The sequence below is a fragment of the Lycium barbarum genome, chromosome 3, assembly GCF_019175385.1.
Source record: "Lycium barbarum isolate Lr01 chromosome 3, ASM1917538v2, whole genome shotgun sequence".
Taxonomy (NCBI): domain Eukaryota; kingdom Viridiplantae; phylum Streptophyta; class Magnoliopsida; order Solanales; family Solanaceae; genus Lycium; species Lycium barbarum.
The window spans coordinates 117363726-117390151 of NC_083339.1; the positions used below are offsets into that span (position 1 = coordinate 117363726).

General features: G+C 36.7%; 3 protein-coding genes across 8 annotated transcripts; 1 reads left to right on the forward strand and 2 right to left on the reverse strand.

The window, feature by feature from the left end:
* Window positions 1-1644: 1644 nt before the first annotated feature.
* On the reverse strand, window positions 1645-9706 carry LOC132631977 (uncharacterized protein At3g49140-like). 4 transcript variants are annotated; one of them, XM_060347754.1, is made up of 10 exons: window positions 9410-9706; window positions 8793-9018; window positions 7772-7874; window positions 7597-7664; window positions 6242-6418; window positions 6027-6152; window positions 5491-5829; window positions 4827-4979; window positions 3204-3304; window positions 1645-1970 (listed from the first exon to the last, which is right to left on the reverse strand). In XM_060347754.1, the coding sequence occupies exons 1-10, from the start codon at window positions 9511-9513 to the stop codon at window positions 1799-1801; spliced, it is 1569 nt and encodes a 522-aa protein (XP_060203737.1). In that variant the 5' UTR covers window positions 9514-9706; the 3' UTR covers window positions 1645-1798. The 4 variants fall into 4 exon arrangements, with proteins under 4 accessions (XP_060203737.1, XP_060203738.1, XP_060203740.1 ...); XM_060347755.1 differs by having other exon boundaries at window positions 3209-3304; window positions 9410-9703; XM_060347756.1 differs by lacking the exon at window positions 1645-1970 and adding an exon at window positions 2341-3070 and having other exon boundaries at window positions 3209-3304; window positions 9410-9705.
* Window positions 9707-10675: 969 nt separating this feature from the next.
* Window positions 10676-14432, forward strand: LOC132631978 (pentatricopeptide repeat-containing protein At4g21190). Of its 2 annotated transcripts, none has more exons than XM_060347758.1 (6): window positions 10676-10832; window positions 11003-11127; window positions 11576-11674; window positions 11943-12086; window positions 12181-12393; window positions 14017-14432. In XM_060347758.1, the coding sequence occupies exons 2-6, from the start codon at window positions 11038-11040 to the stop codon at window positions 14329-14331; spliced, it is 861 nt and encodes a 286-aa protein (XP_060203741.1). In that variant the 5' UTR covers window positions 10676-10832; window positions 11003-11037; the 3' UTR covers window positions 14332-14432. The 2 variants fall into 2 exon arrangements, with proteins under 2 accessions (XP_060203741.1, XP_060203742.1); XM_060347759.1 differs by having other exon boundaries at window positions 10770-10925.
* Window positions 14433-15298: 866 nt separating this feature from the next.
* LOC132631976 (dnaJ protein ERDJ2A-like) lies at window positions 15299-22194 on the reverse strand. Of its 2 annotated transcripts, none has more exons than XM_060347752.1 (11): window positions 21944-22194; window positions 21055-21277; window positions 20844-20939; window positions 20251-20371; window positions 19916-20022; window positions 19579-19796; window positions 18835-19012; window positions 18621-18740; window positions 17429-17515; window positions 16441-16551; window positions 15299-16279 (listed from the first exon to the last, which is right to left on the reverse strand). In XM_060347752.1, exons 2-11 carry the CDS (start codon window positions 21238-21240, stop codon window positions 15446-15448), a joined length of 2058 nt encoding a protein of 685 aa, XP_060203735.1. In that variant the 5' UTR covers window positions 21241-21277; window positions 21944-22194; the 3' UTR covers window positions 15299-15445. The 2 variants fall into 2 exon arrangements, with proteins under 2 accessions (XP_060203735.1, XP_060203736.1); XM_060347753.1 differs by lacking the exon at window positions 21944-22194 and adding an exon at window positions 21653-21884.
* Between the last annotated feature and the right edge of the window lie 4232 nt (window positions 22195-26426).

A 26426-nucleotide genomic window follows, 5' to 3' on the forward strand; every position in this document is an offset into this window, starting at 1 on the left:
TAAATATCACATTAAAGGTACAATGAAATATATTGTATAACAATCCATAACAAAATATATTGTATAACAATCCATAACAAAATATATTGAATAACGTGGAACTGTCCACGTTTCACAATTATACCAAACTTCCGAGCATAGGGAAGAAATTACAGGTTCTGCAGTCATAAATTACTATGGTAATGCATAAATACATCAAACAAAGCAACATTCACAAAATGGGAGGAAAACAATTCGATCCTTTATGACACATTTTACAATTCTTTTCTCCTGTACCGAAAATGTCATCATCGGTCCATTATTGGCAATATCCACAGTTCCACAATGTTTTAAGATAGTGATCTATACTTGTAAAACGTGGATTGATCCACGTTATACAATATATTTTGTATAACGTGGATCAGTCCACGTTTTACAAACATCCACAAAACTAACAAAAATAACAGCAACATAACAATCCATAGATCTTTTATAAAAGAATCCACAAAAATAACAGCAACATAACAACAAATTTTATTCAGATATTTTATATAACAATTCACAAAAATAACAGGAACATAACAATAAATTTCTTCAAAAGTGCTACTAAACAAATCGGACCTTTTATATAATAATGCTTCCAACAATCATATTTTAAGTTCAAATTAAAATAACACAAATAACACAAATAAAAAATAACAATTAAGATATATAAGACAAACAGATCTACATCTACTATAAATATACAATATTATATGAGTTAAAAAAAAATATCTTAATTTAAATAGCAATAATAGATAAAGATGAAGAAGTTGCTCCAAAAATTAGACTGTATTGCAGGGTTTAAAAAAAAAATAGAGGAGAAGGAAAAGGAAAAGGAGATGGAGGTTCTGCAAAATATTTGCAATGGAGGAGAATGGAAGAGAACGAAAGAGAATGGAATGAAGCGGCGGAAGAAATATTTTAGGACAGATGAAATATTTTAAGGCAGAACGGATCAGTCCAAGTTAACAAATAACATGTATAACGTGGACTGATCCACGTTATACAATTATAACTTGTATAACGTGGACTGATCCACGTTATACAATATATCCACGTTATACAAGTTATAATTGTATAACGTGGACTGATCCACGTTATACAATTTATATTGTATAACGTGGATCAGTCCACGTTATACATGTAAATTTTTTTATTTTTTTTTTTGCTTCAATCGTCTGACAAGGGTAAAAAAAAATTTGGGGTATATCGTGGATCAGCCCATGATATACCCCTTTTGGTATAATAATTTTTAGACGTTCCCTTTTGGTAAAAACCGTGTATTTTTATACCCTTTAGGCTCCGGACTCGCATAACTATGCAGCCATTTGTTGTTTATGACAAGTACCATCTTAGTATCTCAAAAGATGTTTCTCTCGAGTCTTGGCAGCTCTTTTTCAATATTCTGTCGGTGTCTGTCCATGCAATTTTCAACTTAAGACTATACCTGTGCTTGTAAGACGGGGCAGGCAAACAGTTCTCCAGATTCTTGAACACCAAAAAAGTGAAACAAATGTGCAAACGATGACCCCGCTTACTCCAATGGATATATTTAATTATACAACAGATCACACCGTTTGCTCCAATGAAATAAGTAAAATGTTCCGAAGTTTCACATAGTACTTAGATTTAAAAGAATACTCATTACCAAAATTGCTTCAGCATGGGAATTAAGCTGTACAAAGTCGAGTTCATATTTAAATTAAAGTAACCACCGATGAATTATGACTCTTCACTGAAACAAATATGATGTAATGGATCAAGCAACAACTACATGCTATATACAAATCTGGATCAGAAGCACAAGATCTAGACAATAACTGGACTTTTGTCTCTTAAACCTTTTATGACTCAGCTTGCTGGCTTTCTTTCTTTTGCCGCGACTTGTGGTGGATCCTGGGAAACAGTAGATCATTAAGTTGTCTTTCAGCACTATACTCCGAGGAGGCCTGCAAATACAAGATTCTATTGCCTTTTAACGTACATTGGATAAAAGAAAAGTGCAGGCACAGAAGAATATGGAGGAAAACATCTCGAAAATCCCATGTTTGGTTAGTTTTAATGCTTTGGAAAATATTTTCCTTCAGAACACAATTTACTGTAGTTTCTGGAAAATAACTTCCCTAGCAAGAGGAGTAAACTCATTTTACGTAACTCTCTCACGTCATTTCCAACTGATGGTTTCAACCCTCTCACACCCACCCCATCCTCACCCCAACGTCCACCTCCACACCCAACCCTAATCCCCACCTCCACATCCACCCATCCCCACTCCCCCACACCACCCTTCCAAACCCCCTGCCGCCACCCCCTAAGAGTTTGTTATGTCACGTTATATATTTTGAAAATATTTTTGCTTTACCTACCAAACACCAGAAAATATGTGAGATGATCACTTATTTTCCCATGAATTTTGCTTTATACCAAAAACACCATATTTCTTCAAGGTTGACCTTTCTCTTGCCCAGAAGAAATAAGAACAAAAACGAACTACCTCCGGTAGTTGAACAAATGATCCCAATAACCTAGAAGGTCTTAGGATTTTGAGATGAACAAATATGAGAAATGTATGTGCAGGTTGCATATCCCTTTTCTCTACTCAATCTGGGTTTTCAAATTTTCACATAGGATGCCCCTTAATTGGTTTCACATTACATTTCAACTTCTAGCTGTTGAAGACATAATTGAGCAAACATAAATGTGCCCTCTCTAATTGGTTAAGGTTTAAATAAAGTGTTCACATACTTCACCTTCGCGCATCGGAGCATGCAAAAGTCTTACGTTCACGTTTCACTTCCACCCTTCAACAACAACTATGCCTCAGTACCAAACAATTTGGGGTCCGATATATGAATCCTTACTGGCCATGTTTCTTACCGCCACTCTTCATTGAAAAGAAATTCACACGTCTTGGCCAATAACAAAGAATTCGGTATGCATGTGAGGGCATGCAAGACAGAATTATGACTCTCTAACAGATTAAACCTTTAGATGAGGTGGTCGCGCACATCAACGGTGGTGTCTAACTCCTAGCACCCATAGATAGAGCCTGTTTTTCAGGTTTGTGTCAGAGACTTAGATCCACAAAGAAGGAACTCATTTACGACACAATAGATATGCAACAAGACTAGAAATTAAGGATGGAGTCCTGAAAATGCTAAGAAGCAAAAGTATTAAAATACCTTACCCGCTTTCTAAATGAAAACCGTAGGGTTTGGACCTGTGTCCCAGAGCAAACTCTCAAGTCAAAACCAAGGCTGTCCACACCAATCAGAGACACCTCCTGCCAGAAGAAACTCGAGATGAATTCCCCAGTGAGTATCATACTTAATAGAAGTTTTAATTCTGTATAAGACGCATTTCCATCGCAATCACAGCCAAGTGATGCGCACTTGTATTTACAAAAAATTAAATACATAACAGAACAGAGATTCGTCTGTTTCAGTTCAGAATGCTGGCTACAATATTAGACATTACAACAACAACAACAACAGCCCAGTGAAATCCCCCATCTTGGGGTCTGGGGAGGGTATAATGTACGCAGACCTTACTCCTACCAAGGTAGGATGGCTGTTTCCGAGAGACCCTCGGCTCAATAGAAGCATAAAAAGGGGGTCAGATAAGGTTAAAAGATTTAAAACGATATTGCAATGAAATAATGCAAGCGACACAGTAAAACAGGATAATCAAGGAATTCAAAGCGATATGGAAATGCAAATCACGAAAGCGGCACAGATAAAATAGAGTAATCAAAGTACAGAAAGTAGCAAATAATAACATAAATCAAAGCACAAGAAATTATAATGCGCTAATGCGCCTACTAATAAGGAAAGATAACGAGACTTATATACTAGCCTTCTACCCTAATGTGGGTCCTCCACACCTTCCTATCTAAGGTCATGTCCTCGGTAAGCTGTAACTGCGTCATGTCCTGTCTAATCACCTCTCCCCAATATTTCTTTGGCCTACCCCTACCTCTTCTGAAACCATCCATGGCTAACCTCTCACACCTCCGCACTGGGGCATCTATGTCTCTCCTCTTCACATGCCCAAACCATCTCAGTCGCATTTCCCGCATCTTGTCTTCCACCGAGGCCACTCCCACCTTATCCCGAATAGCCTCATTTCTAATCCTGTCGTTCCTAGTGTGCCCACACATCCATCTCAACATTCTCATCTCGGCAACTTTCATCTTTTGAATGTGAGAGATCTTAACTGGCCAACACTCCGCCCCATACAACATAGCCGGTCTAACCACCACTCTGTAGAACTTGCCCTTCAGTTGTGGTGGCACCTTCTTGTCACATAGCACTCCTGAAGCTAGCCTCCATTTCATCCACCCTACCCCAATACGATGTGTGACATCATCGTCAATCTCCCCGCTGCCTTGCATGATAGACCCAAGGTACTTGAAACTACTTTTCTTTTGGATGGCCTGAGCACCAAGCCTAACTTCCACGCCAACCTCCTGGGGTGTCTCACTGAACTTACACTCTAAGTACTCTGTCTTGGTCCTACTCAGCTTACAATATTAGACATTATTATCAGGAAAAAAGTTTGTTTGAGGTTTAGGACATTTTAACTTCCAATCATATGTTCAGATTTCTCTTTTTATCTTATATTTTAAAAAATTCCTCCAGCGCAGGAGAAAGGGAAGTTGAGTTGCATGGTTTGCTTTATATTATTTTCCCCGTAGACCAATCCCTGGGTTGTACAGCAACGAACTTCTGAGGACAGATAAAAAAGTAAATCTACTGATGTCAGGACAATCTTTGTATCTGAGATTACAGGCTGAAGGGCCATACCTCCACCTGAATTCCCTTGCATCTCCAACAGAGAGATCTAAGAGCCTGCGTAGTCTTCTCTCCAGCAGCTTTAAGCCGAGATATTATTTTGGCAGCTGAATGTGCTATTGCATCAGGTCTAGCTCTCCTAAAATTATCTAACTCAACAAAGATCTGTGAGCACCAAAATAAAATAAAATAATTAAAAAAAAAACATAAGCCTGGTAATCCCTGAATAATGATGAACCTGCTAACAGGAATTCCTCACTAGCAGAAAATGGTCAAAGAATGCAGATATAGAACTGGTCATATTTCTTTTAGAATAATAAATCAGAGAAAAGGAAAAAGTATCCCAGGATTCATGTTTACGAGATTCATTTGGAAGGAAAATCCCACAATGAAATCATCATATCATTAATCATCCATCATGACACAAATCAGTTTCAGAGTCATGCTTGTGGAGTCATCGGAACTAGCTTTCATCTTTGCGTACATGTACAAACTTGTACAATCCAGGATAGACCTTTTTCCTGTTAACGATTCAAATGAAAAAGAGTATCCTTTTTTCCTCTTTCTGTTCTAATGATAGAAATTGTACTACATAAACTGAGACACGTGCAGATGAAGAATGGAATGTTGATCGACAACATTCAAGGTTGAACCTAAAAAACCTAGACAAACTAACCTGATTCCCATTGGAAGAAATTAACTGAATTTTGATCATCTCTAGCTTGTAAAATGAAGTTCCATTTCCTAGGTTCTCATCCTTCTCCAATTCTTCCCAGCTTGAACTATCTTGTGAAGATCCACTCTCATATTTGTGGCCATTTATTTGAATACCACCCTTTTCTTTGTGGTCGTCATCATTTTCCATCTGATTTACGTCAGTGTCACTCAATCTATCTTCGGATATCTGCTTTTGAATAGTAGTGTGCTCCTCGAGGAAGGATGGCCTTAGAAGGCCTTGTATAGCAAGACCTGCAGGAGGCTGGTCCATAAAATCTACAGGGTCATCTGTCACAACCTGAGCAGCAAAGTAGACAACAAAAGAAGTGGGTTATATTACCAATTAAAAAGCAGATTGAAAAGGTTTAATGCCGGCATGGCATATGCATTGCCGAAATTGAATGTAATAATGTGCTGATTTCACTCAATAGGAAGTCGATTTAATGTCTCTAAAATTTAACTTTTGACTTTTCATGGCATGATGTAGAGAATCACCTCAGAAATCTTTTTGGCAAAATACATTGGATGAGAAGAGCGCATGGTTTCTAATTTAGCCCAGTCCCCCAATGACTCATCAGAATCCCCATCCTCATCTTCATCATCAAGAATGGCAACCCAATCCTGTGAACAAGCATTTAAACTGATTTTTATAAATGGAAAGTGCAGTTACTGGGATTCGAAAAAGTAAAACAATTGGAATAAGTAAATACCTTGTCATAGTCATTGTCATCTTCATCATCATCAGTGTCATCTTCATCGAGGTCATCTTCGTCATCAATATCACTGTCCTCATCGTCAAATTCGTCTATGCCATAATCAACTTCAGATTGACCATATGACTCTAGCTCACTTAGCATTTCGGCAGTATCTAGGCCTATAATGACTTGCTGCATTGTATTTGAAATGTAAGCAAGCACTCAGAACTCTTTTCTTATCAACTTTTAGCTATTTACTACCTAGCAAGGTAACAAAAACGCAGACTAATTTGATAATTAACAAAAAGCAGAGTTATGTCAGCTTCATCATAGGTACTAACATTATGCATAAACATAGCTTCTTCTGACTACTCCATTCTTTTTTCCTTTTTCCTTTTCTAGAATGCTAAAAGAGCGCCAAGATAGTTGTAACCAACAAAAATGTGTAAAAGCAAACTTCCAGTTTATCTATAAACAATTGATATTTGAAGACTGGCAAGTAATTATGTGATAGAACAGTCTTTCCATGGGAAGATGATTATAGAAACAACAATCAAGAAGTTACTTTACCCAGACAAACTTATCTTGCATGGTAGATAAACCAGCATAACACAACTTGCATCATTATACATTGATGACATGCAATTCTGCAAAAGGTTAGTACGTATCACACTGGAATATTGTTGACTAATCTTGAGGAAAATACCCCTCTACTTAGGGAAAAGGGCTAAAAAGATCCTCCATTACGAATTTGGGTCAAAAATACCCTTCCCGTCATTAAAGTTTTCAAATATACCCCTATCTTAACAGAAATCCCCAAATCCCCCAAATAACCCGATTTCATTTTTTAAATCCGCTCCATCATTTAAACCCAACCCAACTAAATAAAAAACTTAGATCCAGCTTTCCATCTGGCAACAAAGTTTTAGCTGTAGAACCAATTAATTTGACTACATACGTGAAATTGCTATAATTTTTTAATATAAAGTATTAAAATGCAGAAGGTGAGGGATTGTAGGTTTTTTAATTAGTTAGGTTGGGTTTAAATGATGGAGCGGGTTTTAAAAATGAAACCGGGTTATTTAGGGGATTTCCGTTAAGATAAGGGTATATTTGGAAACTTTAATGACGGGAGGGGTATTTTCGACCCAAATTCGTAACGGAGGATATTTATTCCAAAGTAGAGGGGTATTTTTGACCCTTTTCCCAGAAACATATATCAAAGACGGAAGAATCATTTGGAAGTACTTAGAGAAGGCAGTATGCTCCGTTTGAGCCAATCACAAGAAATGTGCAAAGGAAAAATGCATCAATTAACTGCTATTTAAATATGAATAACAAACAGAACTTTTTAACTTCAATGTCCATACCACAACATTTTCTTCAGCTGTCAGAGTTTGCAGGATGTCTTCTTCATTCTTTACTTGAAAGTAGATGTCTGACCAAAGCGAAAGCACATAAACCTTCATAAAGGAGTGTGAATACTCCACTAACCATGACCAAAAGTACTAGTAGCAGGAAAACAACAAGAATTGAGCAGCTTACTTCCAAGTTCATCAGTTATGTAAGGCAAGTCTGGCCAGAAAATGTTCTCATGCACTTCATTGCTGACCACGCCTGAAAACATGAGTGTTGCTTTGCTGTTTATCTAGAGATCAAGTGGTAAAACCAATATTAGCTTTCCGAATAAACTAGCTACAATGATAAGTAGCAATCCGATTTCATCAGTTACGTAAGGAAAATCTGGCCAGGAAAAGTTATCATGCGCTACATTATTTACCAAACCTGAAAACATTAGTGTTGCTCTGCTGTATAAATAAAGATCAAGTGATAAAAGAAATATTGCATTTGCTTGTGACAGAGTAGAGGGAAAGCAGATATACTGAGAGCTGGGGAGTGATGTCCCGGCACTGGAAGTTTGTACGACTACTCCGGACCACCATGGATGACCTTAGATGTTATCCAGCTCTAATTAAAAGCAAAATGCATGATAGCATATGCAAAATTAACACTGAATTCAACTACCAATAAAGTTGTTTAATATTAAGAAAATTAACAAGTAAATCAAGATAAAAACTTGATCTCCAAGGGCACTGCGAAGCAGTAGTTCAGTAAGTAAATAAAATCTTAAGTGATCCCAAACTTGAGGAATAGCCTATTTTCCCTTATTTCTTTTTGGTGCACCAATAGGATTCCTACATGTATAGGTGATTGGATGTTATTTGTAGAAAACCATGTCTTCTTGTAAGATTTTCTACTTTTTGGTATATTTCCTGTATACGGGCAAGCTTTTGCCCTTTCTTTAAAGAAATCAATGACTTTATCAAACAAATAAAAACCAACAGACAATGACTAAGAATCTCTTTAAATTTGCATTCAAAGCAGTAAACGCATCCAATATACCATTAATAAAGCAAGCACGACTTCACTAAGCTCGCGATATAATATTGTCAGAAGCAATTTGAAAAAGAAAAAAAAAAGATATTCTTTTCGTAAGTAATTCGAAGCAAAGATATACTATCCATCAGTTTTTTGGCAAAATAAATGGAAAGAGGAGGATCATTACCTCAATGATGGTTCTAGAAGTTTCAGCTGGCGTAAGTTGAGCTTCCTCATTCTCTCCAATTTCCGAATCCGAAATGTCTTCAGATGGATGATACCTCGAGGGCTTCGCATTCTGTTTCACCGGTCCAGATGGCTGATCTCTTGCACTTGCTTTAATTCCACATTTTCCCTTACCTGTTCTTATTCTTCCAACACAATGCTCCGTCCTCGACCTCCTAAACTTATTCCTACAAGCAAACAGTACAAATTGTCAAAATTTACTTTCATTCTAGTTTATGATCGTAGAATATCTACTTCCTTCTTAGTCTAGGAGTATTCTAGAATATTTTGTTTCCTTCTAAGTCTAGTATCTACATTAATTACAGAATATTCAGTTTCTTTTTAGTTTAGTATCTATAAGGAAAATAACATATTTTCTATGTACACGGAACAATGTAATGAATCAGTGCAATGAGTTTTTTGTTCATTCTCTCTCCCATTTCTTCGATTCCATAACACAAATACCGCAACGAGTTTACAACATCATTTGAGCTTGCACAGTGTTTTGTACTTTTTTTTAACTGTTAGTATATAATCACCTAGATTAGTAATAGGATCACTAATAGGAGAAGTACATACCTAGGAATTAAGAAGCTGGCTGAGTGAGATAACCGGCAAGAGGTGCGGTTGAAGTTAACGGCGGGGAAACTGACTTTAACGGCGGCAGGTTCTACCATAAGCATTATTTCAAGTTTTCAGCAACTGAGAAATTGAATTTAGATCAGTGAAATAGAAACAAAAGCAAGGAGTTTTTTTTTTTTTTGTTTTCAAAGATCTTATTCGTCCATTGCTCTGTGATTGGGTCTAGTGGTTCTCTTATTATCCTTTTGAAAGCCGTTAGCTTGCTTGTTTCTTCTTCTTTATTCATTGCTAGAGAGGAGATATGCGATAAAAAGATTCCACGTTTACTCCCATACTGTCCCTACAACAACTCAGTCGACCTGCCAAACTAACCATATCAAATTACTATAATGCCCTTACCAGCCATTTCTTTTTGGAGTTATATCGAAGTTTAAGAAATAAAGAATAAAACTTTTAAAACATGCGATTTAAAATAGTTATAGATATTTAAATTATTTTAAATGTGAAAATTTTAAGTTAAATTATTTTTCAATATATAAATGCATTATTCTTTTGAGACAGACAAAAAAATTATATATATTGAGGGAGTATAAAGTGTTCCCTCCGTACCAATTTACATGGCACTATTTAATTAGGCACATAATTTAGGAAATAAAGGATTTTTTTGAAATTTATGGTTCAAAACGAGTCTCAAATATTTTTAGTTATTAGAGCCTGTTTGGATGGGCTTATGCCTATAAAGCTGTTTGCAGCTTATAAGTTAAAAAAAATAAATTGGGGTAATCTAACTTAATTTTTTGGCTTATAAGCTATTTTCAGCTTATAAGTTGTTTTAGAGCCCGTTTGGATTGGCTTATAAGTTGCTTATAAGTTGCTTATAAGCTGTTTTCAGCTTTTTTGAGTGTTTGGCTGGCCAGCTTAAAGTCATTTTGTGCTTAAAATAAGCTCAAAAAATAATTAGGCCCATTTGACTTAGCTTATCTAAAGCAGCTTATAAGCTGAAAACAGCTTATAAGCCAAAAAAAATAAGTTGGCCTACCCCAACTTATTTTTTTTAGCTTATAAGCTGTTTGCAGCTTATAGACATAAGCCCATCCAAACAGGCTCTTAGATAAGTTAGGTCAAATAGGCACAATTATTTTTTTGAGATTATTTTAAATACAAAATAAATCAGCTAAAAACTCAAAAAAGCTGAAAACAGCCTATAAGCAACTTATAAGTCAATTCAAACGGGCTCTAATCATTTCTTCAAAATATAGAAATGCGGCAATGCCACTTAAAATAAAGGTGTGCCCATAAATTGGAAAAAGGTATAAACCCTCCAAGTGAGAAAATATCTCAGTTCAACGGACCTTGCTCTTGGGAAGCCAATAACACGCAGTCTCACTTTCAGCTCTCAATCAGTTGTGAAAATCTTCTGGTAAATATTTCATTATTGCTCTGACCCATGTTGCAGTTATTGACCAAAAAGAAAAAAAGAGTTCGCTTTTTGCTGTGGGGGTGTATGGATAAGGTTTAAAATGATTTTTCGTTTTAACCCAGTTGAGTACTCCTACTATTTTTATCTAATTCTTGGGTTGTATGTTGCAGGAGTTTCAACTGATGCTTTTTCTTACCCACTGAGAATGCTCTGTTTGAGGTGTTCTCCGGTAATTTTTACTACTAGAAGACAGGAAACAATTCAATTCACCAAGAACTGTAACCTTAACATTGTGGTAAGATTCTGTAGCTTTTTTAAAGCCTAACAAATTCATTGTTCCCCCACTGCTATGTTATAAGCTCTATGCTAAGCTGCTTCAATAATTTTTAAAGTAATTAGAGAAACTTATCTGTTCATGTGGTTCTGTAAGATTCTTGTTATACCTTTGGTTTAATTAATCCCTTCTGTGTTCAAAGGAGCTAGCCAAATAGAAAAACAAAGAGAGTTGTATAAGTTTAGAGAAACTCTATGGCAACTGTAAAGAACTTCAATTTCCCTTTAGGAGGAATCACAGGTTGCCCGAATCGGGCGTTTAATAGAAATATGCTCATTTTGGGTTTCTATGATACATTACTGTTTGCCTTGTTTTCCTTATTTTCTTTTTAGGTAGACACTGCTCTTTTCTATTTCCTCTCTTCTTGCCCTTTGAAGTCACCGTTTGTCATAATTTTGATGTTTCCCAGGTGTGCGAAGCTAAAGGTCCACGACCAAGGTATCCTCGAGTGTGGAAAACTAAAAGGAAAATAGGGACTATTTCCAAGTCACTGAAGCTTGTTGAGTGTGTAAGATTTTCTCTTTTTAGTTCCTTTTTTGGGTCTGATTTGTTAATTAAAGGTCTCAATGTTCTCTGCATTAACATGAGGTTTGCCTCAATCTCTTCCTCGTAGCAAGCCAGGTTCTTATTTTAGTTTCCCTTCTATATATGCATAGTCAAGATTATTCATGTTGACACACACCCTACATGAACATTCACCTGCATCCTGAATAATATAATATATATATAAGTCTGGTTTAACAGAATGTAGCTTACTTTTGGATTTCTTTTTGTAGATAAAGGGATTATCAAATGTCAAGGAAGAAGTCTACGGAGCTCTTGATTCTTTCATTGCATGGGAACTGGAGTTCCCTTTGATTACAGTGAAGAAAGCATTAAAAATTCTTGAGAATGAAAAGGAGTGGAAAAGGATAATTCAGGTATCATCTTATCTGGTGCCCTAATTTTTCATTCCTCAAAAAGGCTTACCAGGTCCTAGAATAAATTGTATCAATGGAGGATATTTAATTATAGGTGACAAAGTGGATGTTGAGTAAGGGTCAAGGGAGAACAATGGGAAGCTATTTCATGTTGTTAAACGCCTTGGCTGAGGATGGGAGACTTGAGGAAGCTGAAGAGCTTTGGCTGAAACTATTCTCTCAGAATCTAGAAAGCATGCCTCGTATTTTCTTTCAGAAAATGATATCCATATACTATCACAGGGAGATGAATGAGAAGATGTTTGAGGTATCCTGCATTTTTTATGCCTTTCCTTTTTCTTGTTTCTGTACTCGTTCAATTCAATTTATTGGTTTTGCTCCAGTCATATCTTGGTACTTCTTTTTTATTTCCATGGAATAGTGCCGTTTCTTTCACAACTCATGATCCATTAGGCCTCTGGAATCAAATATGAACCATATCCTCTCCCTTTATCATTCTGTTGTCAGCTCGAGTTCACATTCTTGATGTTCAAAGATGTATCTTTTGATAAGTGACTTCTTTCAATGGTAATTGAATAGCCAAACTATATGCTACACAAGACTTTGGCGATTAAGAAGCATTATATGTGTGTGTGTGTGTGTCTGTGTCTCTGACTGTGTGTTTTTCCTTCCTTTTTTGGGGGGATAAAGTTAAGATAGTAGTCGAAGAAGGATTTTGGTAAAATCTAAAGTAGAAAGGAAGCAGTGAAATACATGGAATTTTAGAAAAGTGGCTCTCAGAAAACAACAAATGAAGGGAAGTTTACATTTTATCACTCGAACCATTGTGTGTTTTTATTTTGGTCTGTCTTTCCACAATAAGAACACTTAATCTCTCCATTTGAATGAAACCTGTTCATGGTGGTGTTAAAGGTGGAAATGGTGGTGGAGGGGAAGAAAATGCTAGTGGTGGAAAAACAAGTGGACTGGAGGGGTAAAATGAGTTGCGGCGCTGAGATGGCATGTCACGTGGGGCCCACCTCATCAAAATGTCAGTGCCACATGGGATTGGGTGTCCATCTTGGACAGTCCTAATGGAGGAGGGGTATATTTAAACCATTTAGGTAATGACAGTTTTCTTGTTTTTTAAGGATAGTATAACGGAGGGTAAAATTGATCCTTTTTGCATAGTAGAGGGGTATTCCCAAAAATAAATTAAATATTTTAAATTAAACACTGTATATTAATTTGTCATATATCAAACTAAACATCCAACAAAAAATAGTCCCCACATTACAATTCCTGCATAGCCTAATCCCAAAAATTCGTACATTACTAATCCAGGCATGTTATTATCTGCATTGTTAATTCCTACGTAACTTGTATCTTAACCAAATGACCCCTAAGTGGTACATGTAACTTGTCTCGTCCCTTTGTCACTAACCCAGGTTCTGGTGAAAGTTGTTACCCTTGGATAAGACTCTCAAGAATGAAAAGATAACAAGTTGCTTTCAAAAGAGTGAAAGGAGACCAGTTGTAACCTTTTGTAACGCTCAAAAAGTAGCAACTCTCTTAGAAATGAACACTATTTGGAGATTATGAACCGACAAAGGTAAATTTTGGCAGGATACTAAATGTGAAAGGACTCATAGTACAATCTAACTTTTTGGGGTTGCTAAACTTGAATGAATATGGTACATGTAACTTGTTCCTTGTCTCTCAGCATCTACATACTTTAGTCTAGCTGCTTTTGCTTCAACTGTTTTGGTTTGAGAAGGTATCGATCGAATCTGGAAGTGTTCGGGCTTTCCTTACTCTTCTTTCAATGGACACTATTATTTCAGTCGGAAGCTTTTTTTCTACAAGAACCATCAATTTATTGTATTCTCAATTGAATTAATGTATATGTTTTGTTTCATTGCTGAATATCTGGATTTATGTTCATCTGCAGATATTCGCAGACATGGAAGAACTTGGTATTAGGCCCACTGTACCTGTTGTCACAATGGTGGGAAATGTTTTTCAGAAACTTGGAATGTTGGACAAGTACCAGAAATTGCATAAGAAATACCCACCCCCAAAGTGGGAATATCGATACATAAAAGGAAAGAGGGTCAAAATAAGAACAAAAGATCTTGATAAATCTCAGGATCGTGATGTTGTAAGTCAGTCTGAGGAGGTAGATGAGTCTGAGTTCGACGAGAACTCACAAGAGCAACCAGATGAAGTTGGTGAAGATTATGTTAGAGCAACTCAAAGAAGTTGACGAGTGTGAACCTGGTGAGATATCAACTGTACCTAGTGAAACAAGGGAATCTTCTAAGTCAACTTAATGATTTGAATACCTATAAATTTCTCATTGCACGACATTCATTACTGTGTTCCCTCTCGTGTGAGATGACTCTAACTACTCATCGTCAAATGAACCAATAGCAAGTTAGCAACACCCAAAAGCATAGGTGTAATTTAAGTTAATCTGCCCGGTGACTGGGATGGATATTCAAGTGAAATGAGAGGGTGAGAATCAAGTGAAGAGCTTTTAAACCTACAAGATGATAAATGGATGTTGTGTCAGTAAGGGTCGCAAAATAAGCTCATGAAAATATGGTCCGTTCAAGTTTAGGTGGGTCATTTGGTCTCTTGATATATTGGTGTCTTATTTCTCTTGCAACCCTGCATTGACTTTGTTTCTTTTGAGTCGAGGGTCTATCGGAAACAGCCTCTCTACCCCTTAAAGGTTGAGATAAGATTTGCATACATTTTACCCTCTCTAGACCCCACTTGTGGGATTACACTGGGTATGTTATTTGTATATTATATATAGCAATAATAAAGACAAAAAAAAATCATTAGGTACTTAAACAAATTCTAAGAAAACAAACAACAAATTGGACAAGTAAAGTTATGATCATTGTTTAGCTCATTTTAACCCTAGTAACTTTGATCCACTAATTTATTAGCTCAGTCCATTCTAAGCTGTCTATATTCAACCCAACCTGCCCATTTGACATCCATATGTAACAGGAGTAGGGTTGCGGCCGTAAAAGGGTAAATGAGTTTGAATCTATAACCTCCCGCCTATGCCTACAGGAAGAGAATACGAGTTCCTACAGAGGCAATGGTTGAGAACAACTGTAGGAACCAATTTTTCCAAGAGCAAGGACAGGTGAACTAAAAATCAAAGCACATGAAGATATGTGAATGGAAATTAATTGGCCAAAACCATGTAAGAATGTTAGGTGAAAATTCTTAAATTAACTTTCTCAAAATGTGGTCATTCAGTGCCAAGAAGTCAACTCTAGAAAATGAATAGCACTATTCCAGCGGATATAAAAATACAGACCATCCTGTCCCTCATGCGGAATCAGATTTGCCTCAACTTACTTCCTACCCTTTCTTCGAGCAGAACCATTAGCAAAGCCCTTCCTATTAGTATTATTTTGTTTGTCAGCCTCATCATCCTCATCTTCATCTGCATCTTCATCCTCATCCTCATCCTCGCTATACTCGCTTTGATCACCATCTTCGTCTTCTTCAATATCATCTTCATCTTCAACGTCATTCTCTTCCTGCACTCCCTCAGCCACATGACCACCTCGACTTCCAGCTCTGGTCCTTTTCAATATTTTTAGTTTTAAGTTTGTCTTTGTGTCACACCCAATCCATGCGTCACACATCAAATGACAGTTTAAAATGTAGGTTCCTGCCTGTGGAGCTTGGATCTTTCCCAACACCAGTCGGCACCCACTCTTAACTTTCGCAACAGCATCTTTAACAGCGGCAGCAATCTCCTCCATATTAGCCCCTGATGCTTCCATTTTCGCTTCGGTTATTGTTGAAGCAGTTGTTATTGCTGCTGCTTCATCCATAAAGTTGATACTCTCAGAAAACCAGACATCGTTTGAATTGGCATCTGCAAGTAAAAACCAGAATTTTTCTCCCTTGGAGAATGGATAGTATGGAGCATGGGGAAGAGCTTCAATCAAACCATTAGCACGTCTGAGTGTCACCCATGCCTGCACCGTGACAAGGTCCCCCTCTTGTATGCCTTCCTCGCCCTCAGTCTCGCAACTAACTACAATTGTTGCACGAGGCATCAATTCCAGTACCTTCTCCACGTCTTGTACTTCAGCAGCAGATAGTCCAGCAACATCAGAAAGCAGCTCAGCACGTTCTTGAAGGGTCATGTCCTGGAGATTTTGTATCGTACGCACCTTCCATGGACAAAAAGGAGTAAAGGTTATGAATATGACAAGAACCATGTCACGAGTAACGATTAAACAATTAGAGTGCAGTAAATAGGAACAGAAGAAAGAATGCTGCAATCTTTTTAAGGAACGTCTCTGATATATCTTGATAGGAAAATAATGCCTACCTTCTTCCCTATCTTTGCGATGACTGCATCACTGAAATGCGGAAGCTGTAAAAGCGAAGCAAAACCTTCAGAGGATCCTGAACCTGCCTTCCTAGCACTAAGAGGAACGGCCTGCATCCACAACAGACGCACAAGATTCAATTTTCTGAAAAGCTGAAGAAGCATGAGTTTTAATATTAATGCCAGATAATATAAGGTTGCACGCCTTTTGATACAATGAAAGGAGGCATGAGTTTGACATTGACCTACCAATTAGGATGGTTTGGTCCAGTTAAAATTTCCAGGGGGTTGAGACCAGCTCAGGGCCCCAAACGTTTTACTAGCTTTTACTAGGCGAGGCCCGGTTTGTTTGTTTGTTTGTAACTTATAAAATTTTAATAAAAACAGGAAAACAATTGTTGAAGAGAAATATCTCAAACATTATTAACTTTCAAATGAATTCCAAATGGAATACTTAGAAATCTCAAATTGAAACTTCAAATATTATTAACGGTGGAAGTTTCACCGAATTCTTCAAATTGAAAGCTCAAATACAATTAAAAATTAAGTTACTTTTTTCGATTACAGGCCAACACAGTCCTGGTCCTTCCAATAGCCAAGCCCAGTCTGCACCGATTTTGGGCTACATTGGGACCAGCCCCAGCCTGCCATTTTTTCATCTGGGACGGTTTTGGACCCCTTTTCCTGGGCCTGTTAGGTCGGTTTCCTGGGACAACCTCTCTCAGTTGCCAGGTCTAATAAACAAGAAAAATCTAATTTGCTCCTATGTGTATGGTGGAAACCGTAGGTTACCTTCCTTTAAATCAAAACATAATCAATGTACCTCCTCATGGATGAAAAGACTTTGCTAAATACTCCCTTTCTGCTAAATCAACCTAAACTTTAGCAGTTGGGTGACAAAACTATGCTCACAGTTACTTTAGTAGTAGTAAATAAGTCATTTGAGACAATCAGAGAAGAGTTTCTTAAACAGCACTAAATCAAAGACCTGAATTATGCACTGGGACAGCTCGACGATTCCGATTGCAGGCCTTAGCCAACCATGTCCCTTAGCAGTGCGTGGCACAGTTGCCATCTGCATGAACAATAAACAAGAGGACCAACTCCAAGTCACAATTGGGAAGAGGGTAGATAAAAAACCAAAAGCTAAAGTATAAAGTCGACTTATATTAGCCAACACATACTGAACAGCAGCAAATGGTATTACAACAACAACATACCCAGTGAAATCCCACAAAGTGGGGTCTGAAGAAGGTCGAGTGTACACAGACCTTACCGCTACCTTGGGAGGTAGAGAGGTTGTTTCCGTGGTAGACCCTCGGCAAAAGGACAAGCAATTCAAAGCAATACGAAAAAAAGAAATAACGGAAGCGAATAAGCAAATGATATTAACGCACAAAAAAAAGATGGCTGGCTGCATCAACATCAGACAATCTCAACCTAAAAGAACTGCTGTTTGGCAAAATAAGTTCAAAACAACATATATAAGAAATTAAATAAGTCCAAGCAACTATCTAGAACACACAAAAAAAGATTTTAAAATGTTACCATCCAACCGCCATAAATATGTCAAGGAATGTGAAATACTATTTAATATCTTTATTTTGTCCTCATAATTTACATTTTACTATGATGTTGCAAACGAGAAAGTTGAGGAGGAGTCTGGATTGATGAAGATCAGAAAAGAGAATCTAAGGAACAGAAAATTGGTTCGAACAATTCTTGAAAACTTGATTAGACAGCTAAAAAGCTTGTCAACCTAGACTGGTTCATGAATATCAAACCCAAGTCAGTTCCCGAGAATGTTACAGGTTTGAGCTTGCCTTTTTATGTCTTACTCTATTTTCATAGCAATTTATATCTTCATCTAGCCTTGTATTTACTTTGGAGTTGTTGTGGTTATCTCTATTTGGAAAAAATAAAAGGCGGTATGTTTTCTTGCAAGAAAAACAAGACGATTACTTCCATTTGGACAGCTTAGCAGCTTCCCACCAGTACCCTAGTACTTCTTTAGCAAATTCAATATATCAAATTCAACTCAAAGTACTGAGAGTCAACATACTAGAAAAAGAATCACTTGAAACTAGAATCAGACGTGCCATCTGACGAATAATAATAGCATGAAACTCAACTCTGAGAGTGAAAAACTGCATGATACTATAAGTAACGCAAAAATTTACCTTCATTAGCCCTTCTAGAAGGCGAGGCGTAAGCTGCAGCACATGTTTGTAATCTTGCTGCAAGTTACTAGAGAAAGTGTCTGCTTTACGAAGTAAGTGGGCTTGAATCAACAATTCAGCCTGAAAAGGGAAGGAAACTACACTTAGCTACAAGAGATTCATGACAAATACAAAAGGCTTCAATTATCATTGTTATATCTCTTATGAGTTTCACCTTAACAATAGCAGGATGTTGTTTCCAAAATTTTGCTTGTTCTTGCCTGGCATTCTTACCGTCCAGGTTCAGTTCACCTTTCACAAGTTTGAAGAGCTCCTGAAGAGGTTCATCATCAGCTCTTCGAACTGGAATATCCATGAATTCAGCTGCCTTAGTGAAGACATCCATAACTTTGCTGTCATTTCAAGTGTCACAAGCAGTTTAAAAAACAGCCACAAGTATCACATATTGAACACACCCAATATCAACCAAGGCAAAATGCTTAATTTTCAGAGATTGAGGATTCAGGCAAAAGAAGTTTGTTTCCCAAGAAGATAAATTTTCTAACAAAGTTTCATAAGGTTTGTGAATGTCCTAGGTCAGAAGCGAATTTACATGCGAAAATTGGGGCACGTGAACCCATGCTCTTTCCGAAAAACTAGGTATTTTATGTACATATTTTCTAAAATTTATCTAATATCCTAGAGGAACAAGGATAAATTCCCACTTAACGCATTTTTTTCTCTCAATTCTTTAGTGCACCCATGTTCTAAAAATCCTAGATCGACCTCTGGCAGAGGTAATGGTATTGTTTTCAAACACATTCATGTAAGATGTTAGAGGTGACAGTATGCAAGGCATATGATCTGGACGTGATTCTTTGGGTATGTAAAATCAATCAATCAGCTATATCGCAATCCTAACCTAGTTTATGTCAGCTGTATTCTAATTGCAGTGCATAAGCTTAGCAAAAATATTTACCTTGGAGCCAAGGAGGGCTTCACTAATTCAAAATAAGCAGCAAGAGTTTCACGCCTGACATAATTTCCCCCATACTTTGATGCTCTTGATAGATAAACAACACCAAACACCATTGGCAACAGTATAAAACCTCCAAGAATCAAAATTAATAATATACCACTAGATGCGCCATTAAAATCAAGCATAAACTGAGGAAGCGCTATTCCCATTTGAAAACCCTACAGCAGGATGTAATAATGTTAGTACCTATATACAGATCTCAAGGCACTGAACATGTTTCTATCATTCCACAGATAAGAAAACTTGTATAAATTTGTTACTGGATAAGAATCAACACCTGTCTGCCATCTGGATGTCCATATTTCTCAAAATTCTCCCTTGAGACCGGATCTGTCAGGGCCTGGTAAGCCTTGGAAATATACTCCACAAAATACTTATTAGCAGCTGAAAATGAAGAAGAAAGATTAATATAACTGGTAAGTAGACATCATAATACAGAATACCCGGTTTTTCATCGATTTCAGTTTCTTTTTTCCTCCCCTTTCTTTCCTTCTTTTCTCTCTCTCTCTCTCTCTCTTCTTTTTCTTTTTTCTTTTTTTTTTTTTGATAGATGGATCTTCATCATTTAGAGGTAAAGTGACACATAAACTGCATCCCCGTAACACCTCTCACCTGGGTCAGGGTTTTTGTCTGGATGGTATTGTATTGAAAGTCTCCTGTATGCCTTCTTTATTACAGATTCGGAAACTCCTGGTTCTAGCCCAAGAATACTGAACGGATCAAATGTTTCAATCTGATTTAAAAGGAAAAGATACAATGTCAGCCAGACATTTACTTGCAACATCTATTGGCTCTTTTTTTTTTTTCTTTTCAATTCTTTTGGCTGGGTGGGGGGAGGGGAAACAGCAAAGTATGGTTTCCTAATCAAGGGCGTAGTGAAGGGGGATTCAATTTAGTCCCCTTCGCCAAAACATTATACTGCGTAAATCGGGTAAAAACTGATTTTTTTTCTGTCTATACATAAGTTTTCGAATCCCCTTGACATAAAGGGAGGCTTTTAGTATAGTAGGAAAGGAGGTTCAAAATATAATATTAAGTCACAAATCCAAATCCCATGCGTGGGGATGTAGCATTTTTTGAATCCCCTTATTTAAGTTCCTCGGTCTGCCAACTTCCTATCATCGATATGCAAGGAGAAAAATCTAGGATAACCTATCAATGTCATTTAGAGAACTGAAGTAATTGTGACATGGTTGACTTTTTACCTCACGACTACTTTGCTTGATGGAATAAACAAGGAAAACCACAATGACCCAAAGCAGCAGCACGGTAAAGTTGCTACAGGTTGAATACTTAGAGATCTGCACAAGGAAATTCAAAGATTAGAAAACAGGATACAGGCCACAATACTAAAAGCATAACTCCATGTGTTCATCCAACATAAAATTGTATACAGATGCTAGGTTGATAACTCACCCTTCGAAAAATGGATTTGTGATATTTTCCTGATCGAGAGCAAACTGAACACTCACAGTGAATACTCTTTTCCTTCTTTGAAGCAGCACGAAGTAATTTAAGTATTGTATAGGGTACTAAGGGTAGGGCAATTATTGACAATATAAAAACTGGGAACAAGGCACTATTTTCTCCAGAGTCAGCCATGAGAACTTCTCCACAGATAGTCAGCAGACGGTATAGCCTGCAAACAAACGTGATAGTACAAATAAATTGATTAGGACTGGACCAAGTGGGCACTCCAAAGGGCAGCCCCAAGGTCAGGGGAAGAGCTGCACCCCAAAGGGTGTGATGTACACAACCTAACCTAATGCAAGCATTAGTGGCTGCTTCCACGGCTCGAACCTCTGACCTATAGATCACACGGAGACAACTTTACCGTTGCTCCAAGGCTCGCCCTTCATTCCAATATATGTAAAAAGATAAAGAAATACAAGGACACTGATTATACTGCACTATTTCTAAAGAGTCCTCATTGGCTTTTAGTATTGGAATGAAAGTCAACTGATCCCTAGCGTATGAACCTCAGTAGAAACAGAAACATAAGTAAATTAAGTACCCTATCTCTCAAATGAGTAAACTCATATAACTATCTGTTAGGGCAAATCATCAAAATGGGGGCTCTAGATTTGCAAATCCCAAATAGAGAAAATTGGCAAAGCCCACAGAAAGACCCTCATTTGACACGCCAATAGAAAGACTCTCATTTGGCACGCCAATCAAAACGAATAGCAGGTTTAGATCAACAGTCAGCACCAAAACAAAATCTTCCCTCGAAAGTCAAAATTAAAAAAGCCCAACATTTGCATAGAAACGAAATGAGAAATCCAAAAGAGAAAAAAAGACTTGCCTCTATGGAAGTGATTGATTATTCAAGTCTAGTGAAGGAAGACTACAAAAATCAGCTATGAAGGACTTAGGATTGTTAACCCGAAACGTAAACCCCAAAAAAAAAACTCCCAAAATCGTTTACTTTGCAACTTGCAATTGAAAATTGTAGGTTTTATAAGGATTTGACATTGGGGAGATTCAATGGGAAATCTAACGTAATACAAATACAGATTTTTTCAATCTATTCATCTGCTTGACCTGGACTGAGCTGTCAAGTTGAGGGCAAAATTGTACCTTTAAATGAATTAACTTATTTTTTGGTATATTTTACTTTGTGCCCGCGCGGGTTTCTTATGAGTTCTCGCTCTCTTTTGGGGGTCAAAAAGACTGACTAAATTAATTACGCACTAATACTTGAATAGTCCTTTAAATTTATCACTAAATTTCGGTAAGAAGAAAGAACAGATTAGAAAATTTTCTCTTTGTATATTGATAAAGACTTGATGATGCAATCATTGTACATTTTGTTGTATTTATACAAGAAATAATATCATATTTGCTTAACTAACTTCACCTATCTTATTTACGATTAGTCATTGTATAACAAACTTTTATTCTTTACAGAGTAAAATAAAAATAAATGTCAACAAAATCTATTCTAGAAGTATTCTATGTGAAATGGATACTAAATAAAAGCCCAATAAAAATCTTTTGTAAAACAAAGATTTGATCTGTCAAGATTTTCCTTTAACAAAAGGATAAGGCATTTTGTTCGATATGCCCGAAGATTTTCTTCCTTTCTCATCATCTTTTTTGAGCTTCTGAATCTTTCAATCATGCCGGAGAGAAGAACCATTGTCAACACCCCTCCCCTCCCCTCAAGTTGGTGGGGGTGTGAACAAACTCCCAACCGGCTAATAAGCTAGTGATGATGATACCCATAAAGGGTTTCGGTGAAAACATCGGCAATCTGAGAAGAACCATTGTCAACACCCCACCCCTCCCCTCAAGTTGGTGGGGGTGTGAACAAACTCCCAACCGGCTAATAAGCTAGTGATGATGATACCCATAAAGGGTTTCGGTGAAAACATCGGCAATCTGAGAAGCGGAAGGAATAAATTGAGAGAAATAAGCCCAACAAGAAATGTATTATTAGCATCTAATTGAAAATTTTGTCAATTCTTTTTCACTACCACAGCCAAAAGACATCTTATTGTGCTCATTTTGATCACTTGTGAGAATATTTTTGTGTAATCAATCTCTTACGTTGAGTGTCACCTCTCATGACCAAACGAGCTTTGTATCTTTGCACACTACATCAGCAAGATATTTAACCTTGTAGACCCATTTACATAGAGAGGCTGCTTGCCTCTAGGTAGTTCACAACTTTCCAAGTGTGATTGGCCTCAAGTAATTTAAATTCTTTTGACATTAGAGAGGCTTCTTGCCTCTAGGTAGTTCACAACTTTCCAAGTGTGATTGGCCTCAAGTACTTTAAATTTTTTGCCATTGCCTCTTGCCAAGAAGGGTTAAGTCAAGCTTGTGAAAAGGAAGTAGGTTGATAAATATGAGAAGTGGAACTGAGTAGAGTCTTGTTAGATGATACGCTCAAATTGCACCTATTAATGGTATAATGCGAACGTTGTCAAATATAGTAACCCAACGAGATTGGGGTCGAATCCCACAGGAAATATGGTGTGAAAAGTTTACTAAACAAGTATTATACTAATCTTGCGTTCCTGGTGTATTCTAGAAAAGGGTTTTATAGTTGATTTGGTTTGTGGACTAATTTAAAGTGACTGGAAATTTAAAGTTGAAAATATATGGGTAAAAAGAACCAAGGTTGTGTCCCCGTCAGATAAAGTGTATGATCATGGGTATCGATCTTGATATACTTCTAATGGACTGTTTGTATGGATGCACTTAACCTCTATGTGAATCTGAACCATTTTCTAATAAGAAAAGATTATTTCTTTCTATGCTTTTTCCAAAGATAAGAAAGTATGCATGAAGAACGGTTAATTATGCCAAGTAAATTCTTCTTATTCCTAAGTGAACTTATTAAACAAGATTTAAAGCCCTGAGTTCTTGTTATTTGTTCTTACCTAACCCTAGCTATTTTCCCAAATAAACTAAAGTTTATACCATTAGCTAATGCTTGCAACCACTAACTATATGATGAAAACGAAGAACAAATAAACCCTAACAATCCATTATGCGTATATCTTTCACGATTCCCCAATCACAACACACCCAACCTTGGGTTCATAACCTTAGTAAAAGTGTTTAGCTACTCATGGCAACAAGAAAACAATAAAAGATTGAAGATTGCATAATTGAATTATTGTATTGAACTTACGAATAAAACTTGAAATGTAATTGTCTGGAGATCTTCAAAAGCAATAACAACTCAAAAGTAATTACTACAAGTCTAAAACTCCAGATGTCTGAAAAATAAAACCTAAACAGGTAGTTATACAAGTCAAACTCGGAATAATCAATCCCAGTCCTGTTCCAGCTCGGCTTGCACTTCGACGGGTCATCTTTGCACTTCGACGGTCGTCGACATGCTCGACGACCATATCGACGATCTGAGTATACTTTATCACTCTACAGGAACTCCACAGTCGAAGCACTTCGACGGACCGTTGATCATGTCGACGGTGCAAGTCGACGATCTGATGATGCTCTGATGATTTGTTACTTCACAGGAACTTATTGACGAGGTGATTCGACGGACCGTCGAGCATGTTGACGGTCCGTCCTTATGCTTATCAGAACAGATTTCTTATTTTCCTCGTTTTTTCGCTTTCCGAGCATTCTAACTTCAAAATACCTGCACAACACACAAAACACATCAAACTAACACAAACTTGCTCGAAAACAAGTAAAACTTAGAGTTAAAAAGCATTGGATGTGCCAAAATTCTCGGCACATCATTAGATTGAGATAAACTTGAAAAGGGAAGAATTGTAGGATTGGGAGTAGCAGAAAAACAAGAAAAGTGTAGATCGGTGTAGTAGACATTTTTACAGAAATAATCTTCTAGATAAGAGGATGGATGAGAGTCTCTAGTTGTTCTTCTGGGTCTAGGCAAAACCAAACAAACTAATCTATAGATGCAAGTTTGAAATTCATGATAAGAAAGGGAAACCAATCTAGATCAAAGTCTACAACAATGGCACAGAAAAAAATCGTTGACTCAGCTTTTCTAACAATATTGAGAGAGTACATATTTATGATAAGAGAAGGGAAATCAATCTAGATCAAAGTCTACGGCAAAGGCACAGAAAAAAAAAAAAAAAGACGTGAATTCCATTGATTCGACTTTTCTAACAATATTGAGAGAGTACATATTTTATGATAAGAAAAGAGAAATCAATCTAGATTAAAGTCTATGTAAAGGCACAGAAAAAAACTGGGACATCACCAACCTAGATTAAAGTCTATGGCAAAGAAAAAAATAAAGCAAATACATGAATCCCATTGACCTGGCTTTTCTAACAATGTTGAGAGAGTACATGAACGTAAAAAGATGGTTTAGAATTGTAACAAATGGTAGAAAACACACACATTATAAGCGACTGAAAAAGTAGATTCCATGAGAGGTAAAAGTTTAAAAACTCGACGGTGAATAGTATACACACTATAAGCAACTGAAAAAGTAGATTCCATGAGAAGTATGCGTTTTAAAACTCGATGACGCACGTTATAAGCGATTGGAAAAGTAGATACCATGAGAGGTATAAGTTTAAAAACTCGATGATATGGGTAGCATACACATTATAATAAGCGACTGAGAAAAAGCATATTACATGAGAGGTATAAGTTTACAAACATGATGGATAGTATTAGGGGTAGCGTAAGGGTGAGACTGGTAAAACATTTGCTCTAGGCTCCCAGAAATTTCGATCCCCCAAAAATTTTAATAGTGAATCTTATAATTTTATTTTTGCCTAGACAATATTGAAGATTGTAAATATAAAATTTGTATAAAAGAAGAAAGATAGAGAAACTACCTACTTTTTAACAGAAATATTTTAGAGTTTTGAATTAAACTACTTAAAATTTTATATTAATAAATAAAGTTTTTACAACAAGATTCAAGATAATATATTACAAACACATGTCTAGCATCTTATTAACTTGAATTAACTCTTACTATAAATAATAATATCATTATCTGAACTTAAAAGTTTTATGTCTTTTAAGAATACTACAGTAAAAACAACAAGTATGAAAAAATAAAAAAGGCAACACTAAATTAACTTTTTGTGTGTATTTTGTATATACTTGAGACCTATTATTAAAATTTGGCTTCAGTTTACTAATTTTACTAAGACGTCCTTGAATAGTATACACATTATAAGCGACTGGAAAAGCTAATTCCGTGAGAGGAATAAGTTTAGAAACTCGATGATGATAACATACGCATTATACATAATAAGCGGCTAGGAAAGTAGATTAAACTATAGGTCAAAAGAAACTCAATGATGGATCAA

What these genes read in the sequence shown, in the direction of transcription:
- LOC132631976 (XM_060347752.1), bottom strand. Translation starts at nt 21,240, where the DNA reads ATGGCTGACTCTGGAGAAAATAGTGCCTTGTTCCCAGTTTTTATATTG. An exon ending in AACATCCTGCTATTGTTAAG is followed by an intron (nt 18,741 to 18,834) that starts GTGAAACTCATA and finishes TTCCCTTTTCAG; the next exon opens with GCTGAATTGTTGATTCAAGC. An exon ending in TTCTAGAAGGGCTAATGAAG is followed by an intron (nt 17,516 to 18,620) that starts GTAAATTTTTGC and finishes TTGTTCATGCAG; the next exon opens with ATGGCAACTGTGCCACGCAC.
- LOC132631977 (XM_060347754.1), bottom strand. Translation starts at nt 9,513, where the DNA reads ATGCTTATGGTAGAACCTGCCGCCGTTAAAGTCAGTTTCCCCGCCGTT. An exon ending in TTGCCAAAAAGATTTCTGAG is followed by an intron (nt 5,830 to 6,026) that starts GTGATTCTCTAC and finishes TTTGCTGCTCAG; the next exon opens with GTTGTGACAGATGACCCTGT. An exon ending in TCATTTAGAAAGCGGGTAAG is followed by an intron (nt 1,971 to 3,203) that starts GTATTTTAATAC and finishes TTGTATTTGCAG; the next exon opens with GCCTCCTCGGAGTATAGTGC.
- LOC132631978 (XM_060347758.1), top strand. Translation starts at nt 11,038, where the DNA reads ATGCTCTGTTTGAGGTGTTCTCCGGTAATTTTTACTACTAGAAGACAG. An exon ending in ACTGTAACCTTAACATTGTG is followed by an intron (nt 11,128 to 11,575) that starts GTAAGATTCTGT and finishes GATGTTTCCCAG; the next exon opens with GTGTGCGAAGCTAAAGGTCC. An exon ending in TGAATGAGAAGATGTTTGAG is followed by an intron (nt 12,394 to 14,016) that starts GTATCCTGCATT and finishes GTTCATCTGCAG; the next exon opens with ATATTCGCAGACATGGAAGA.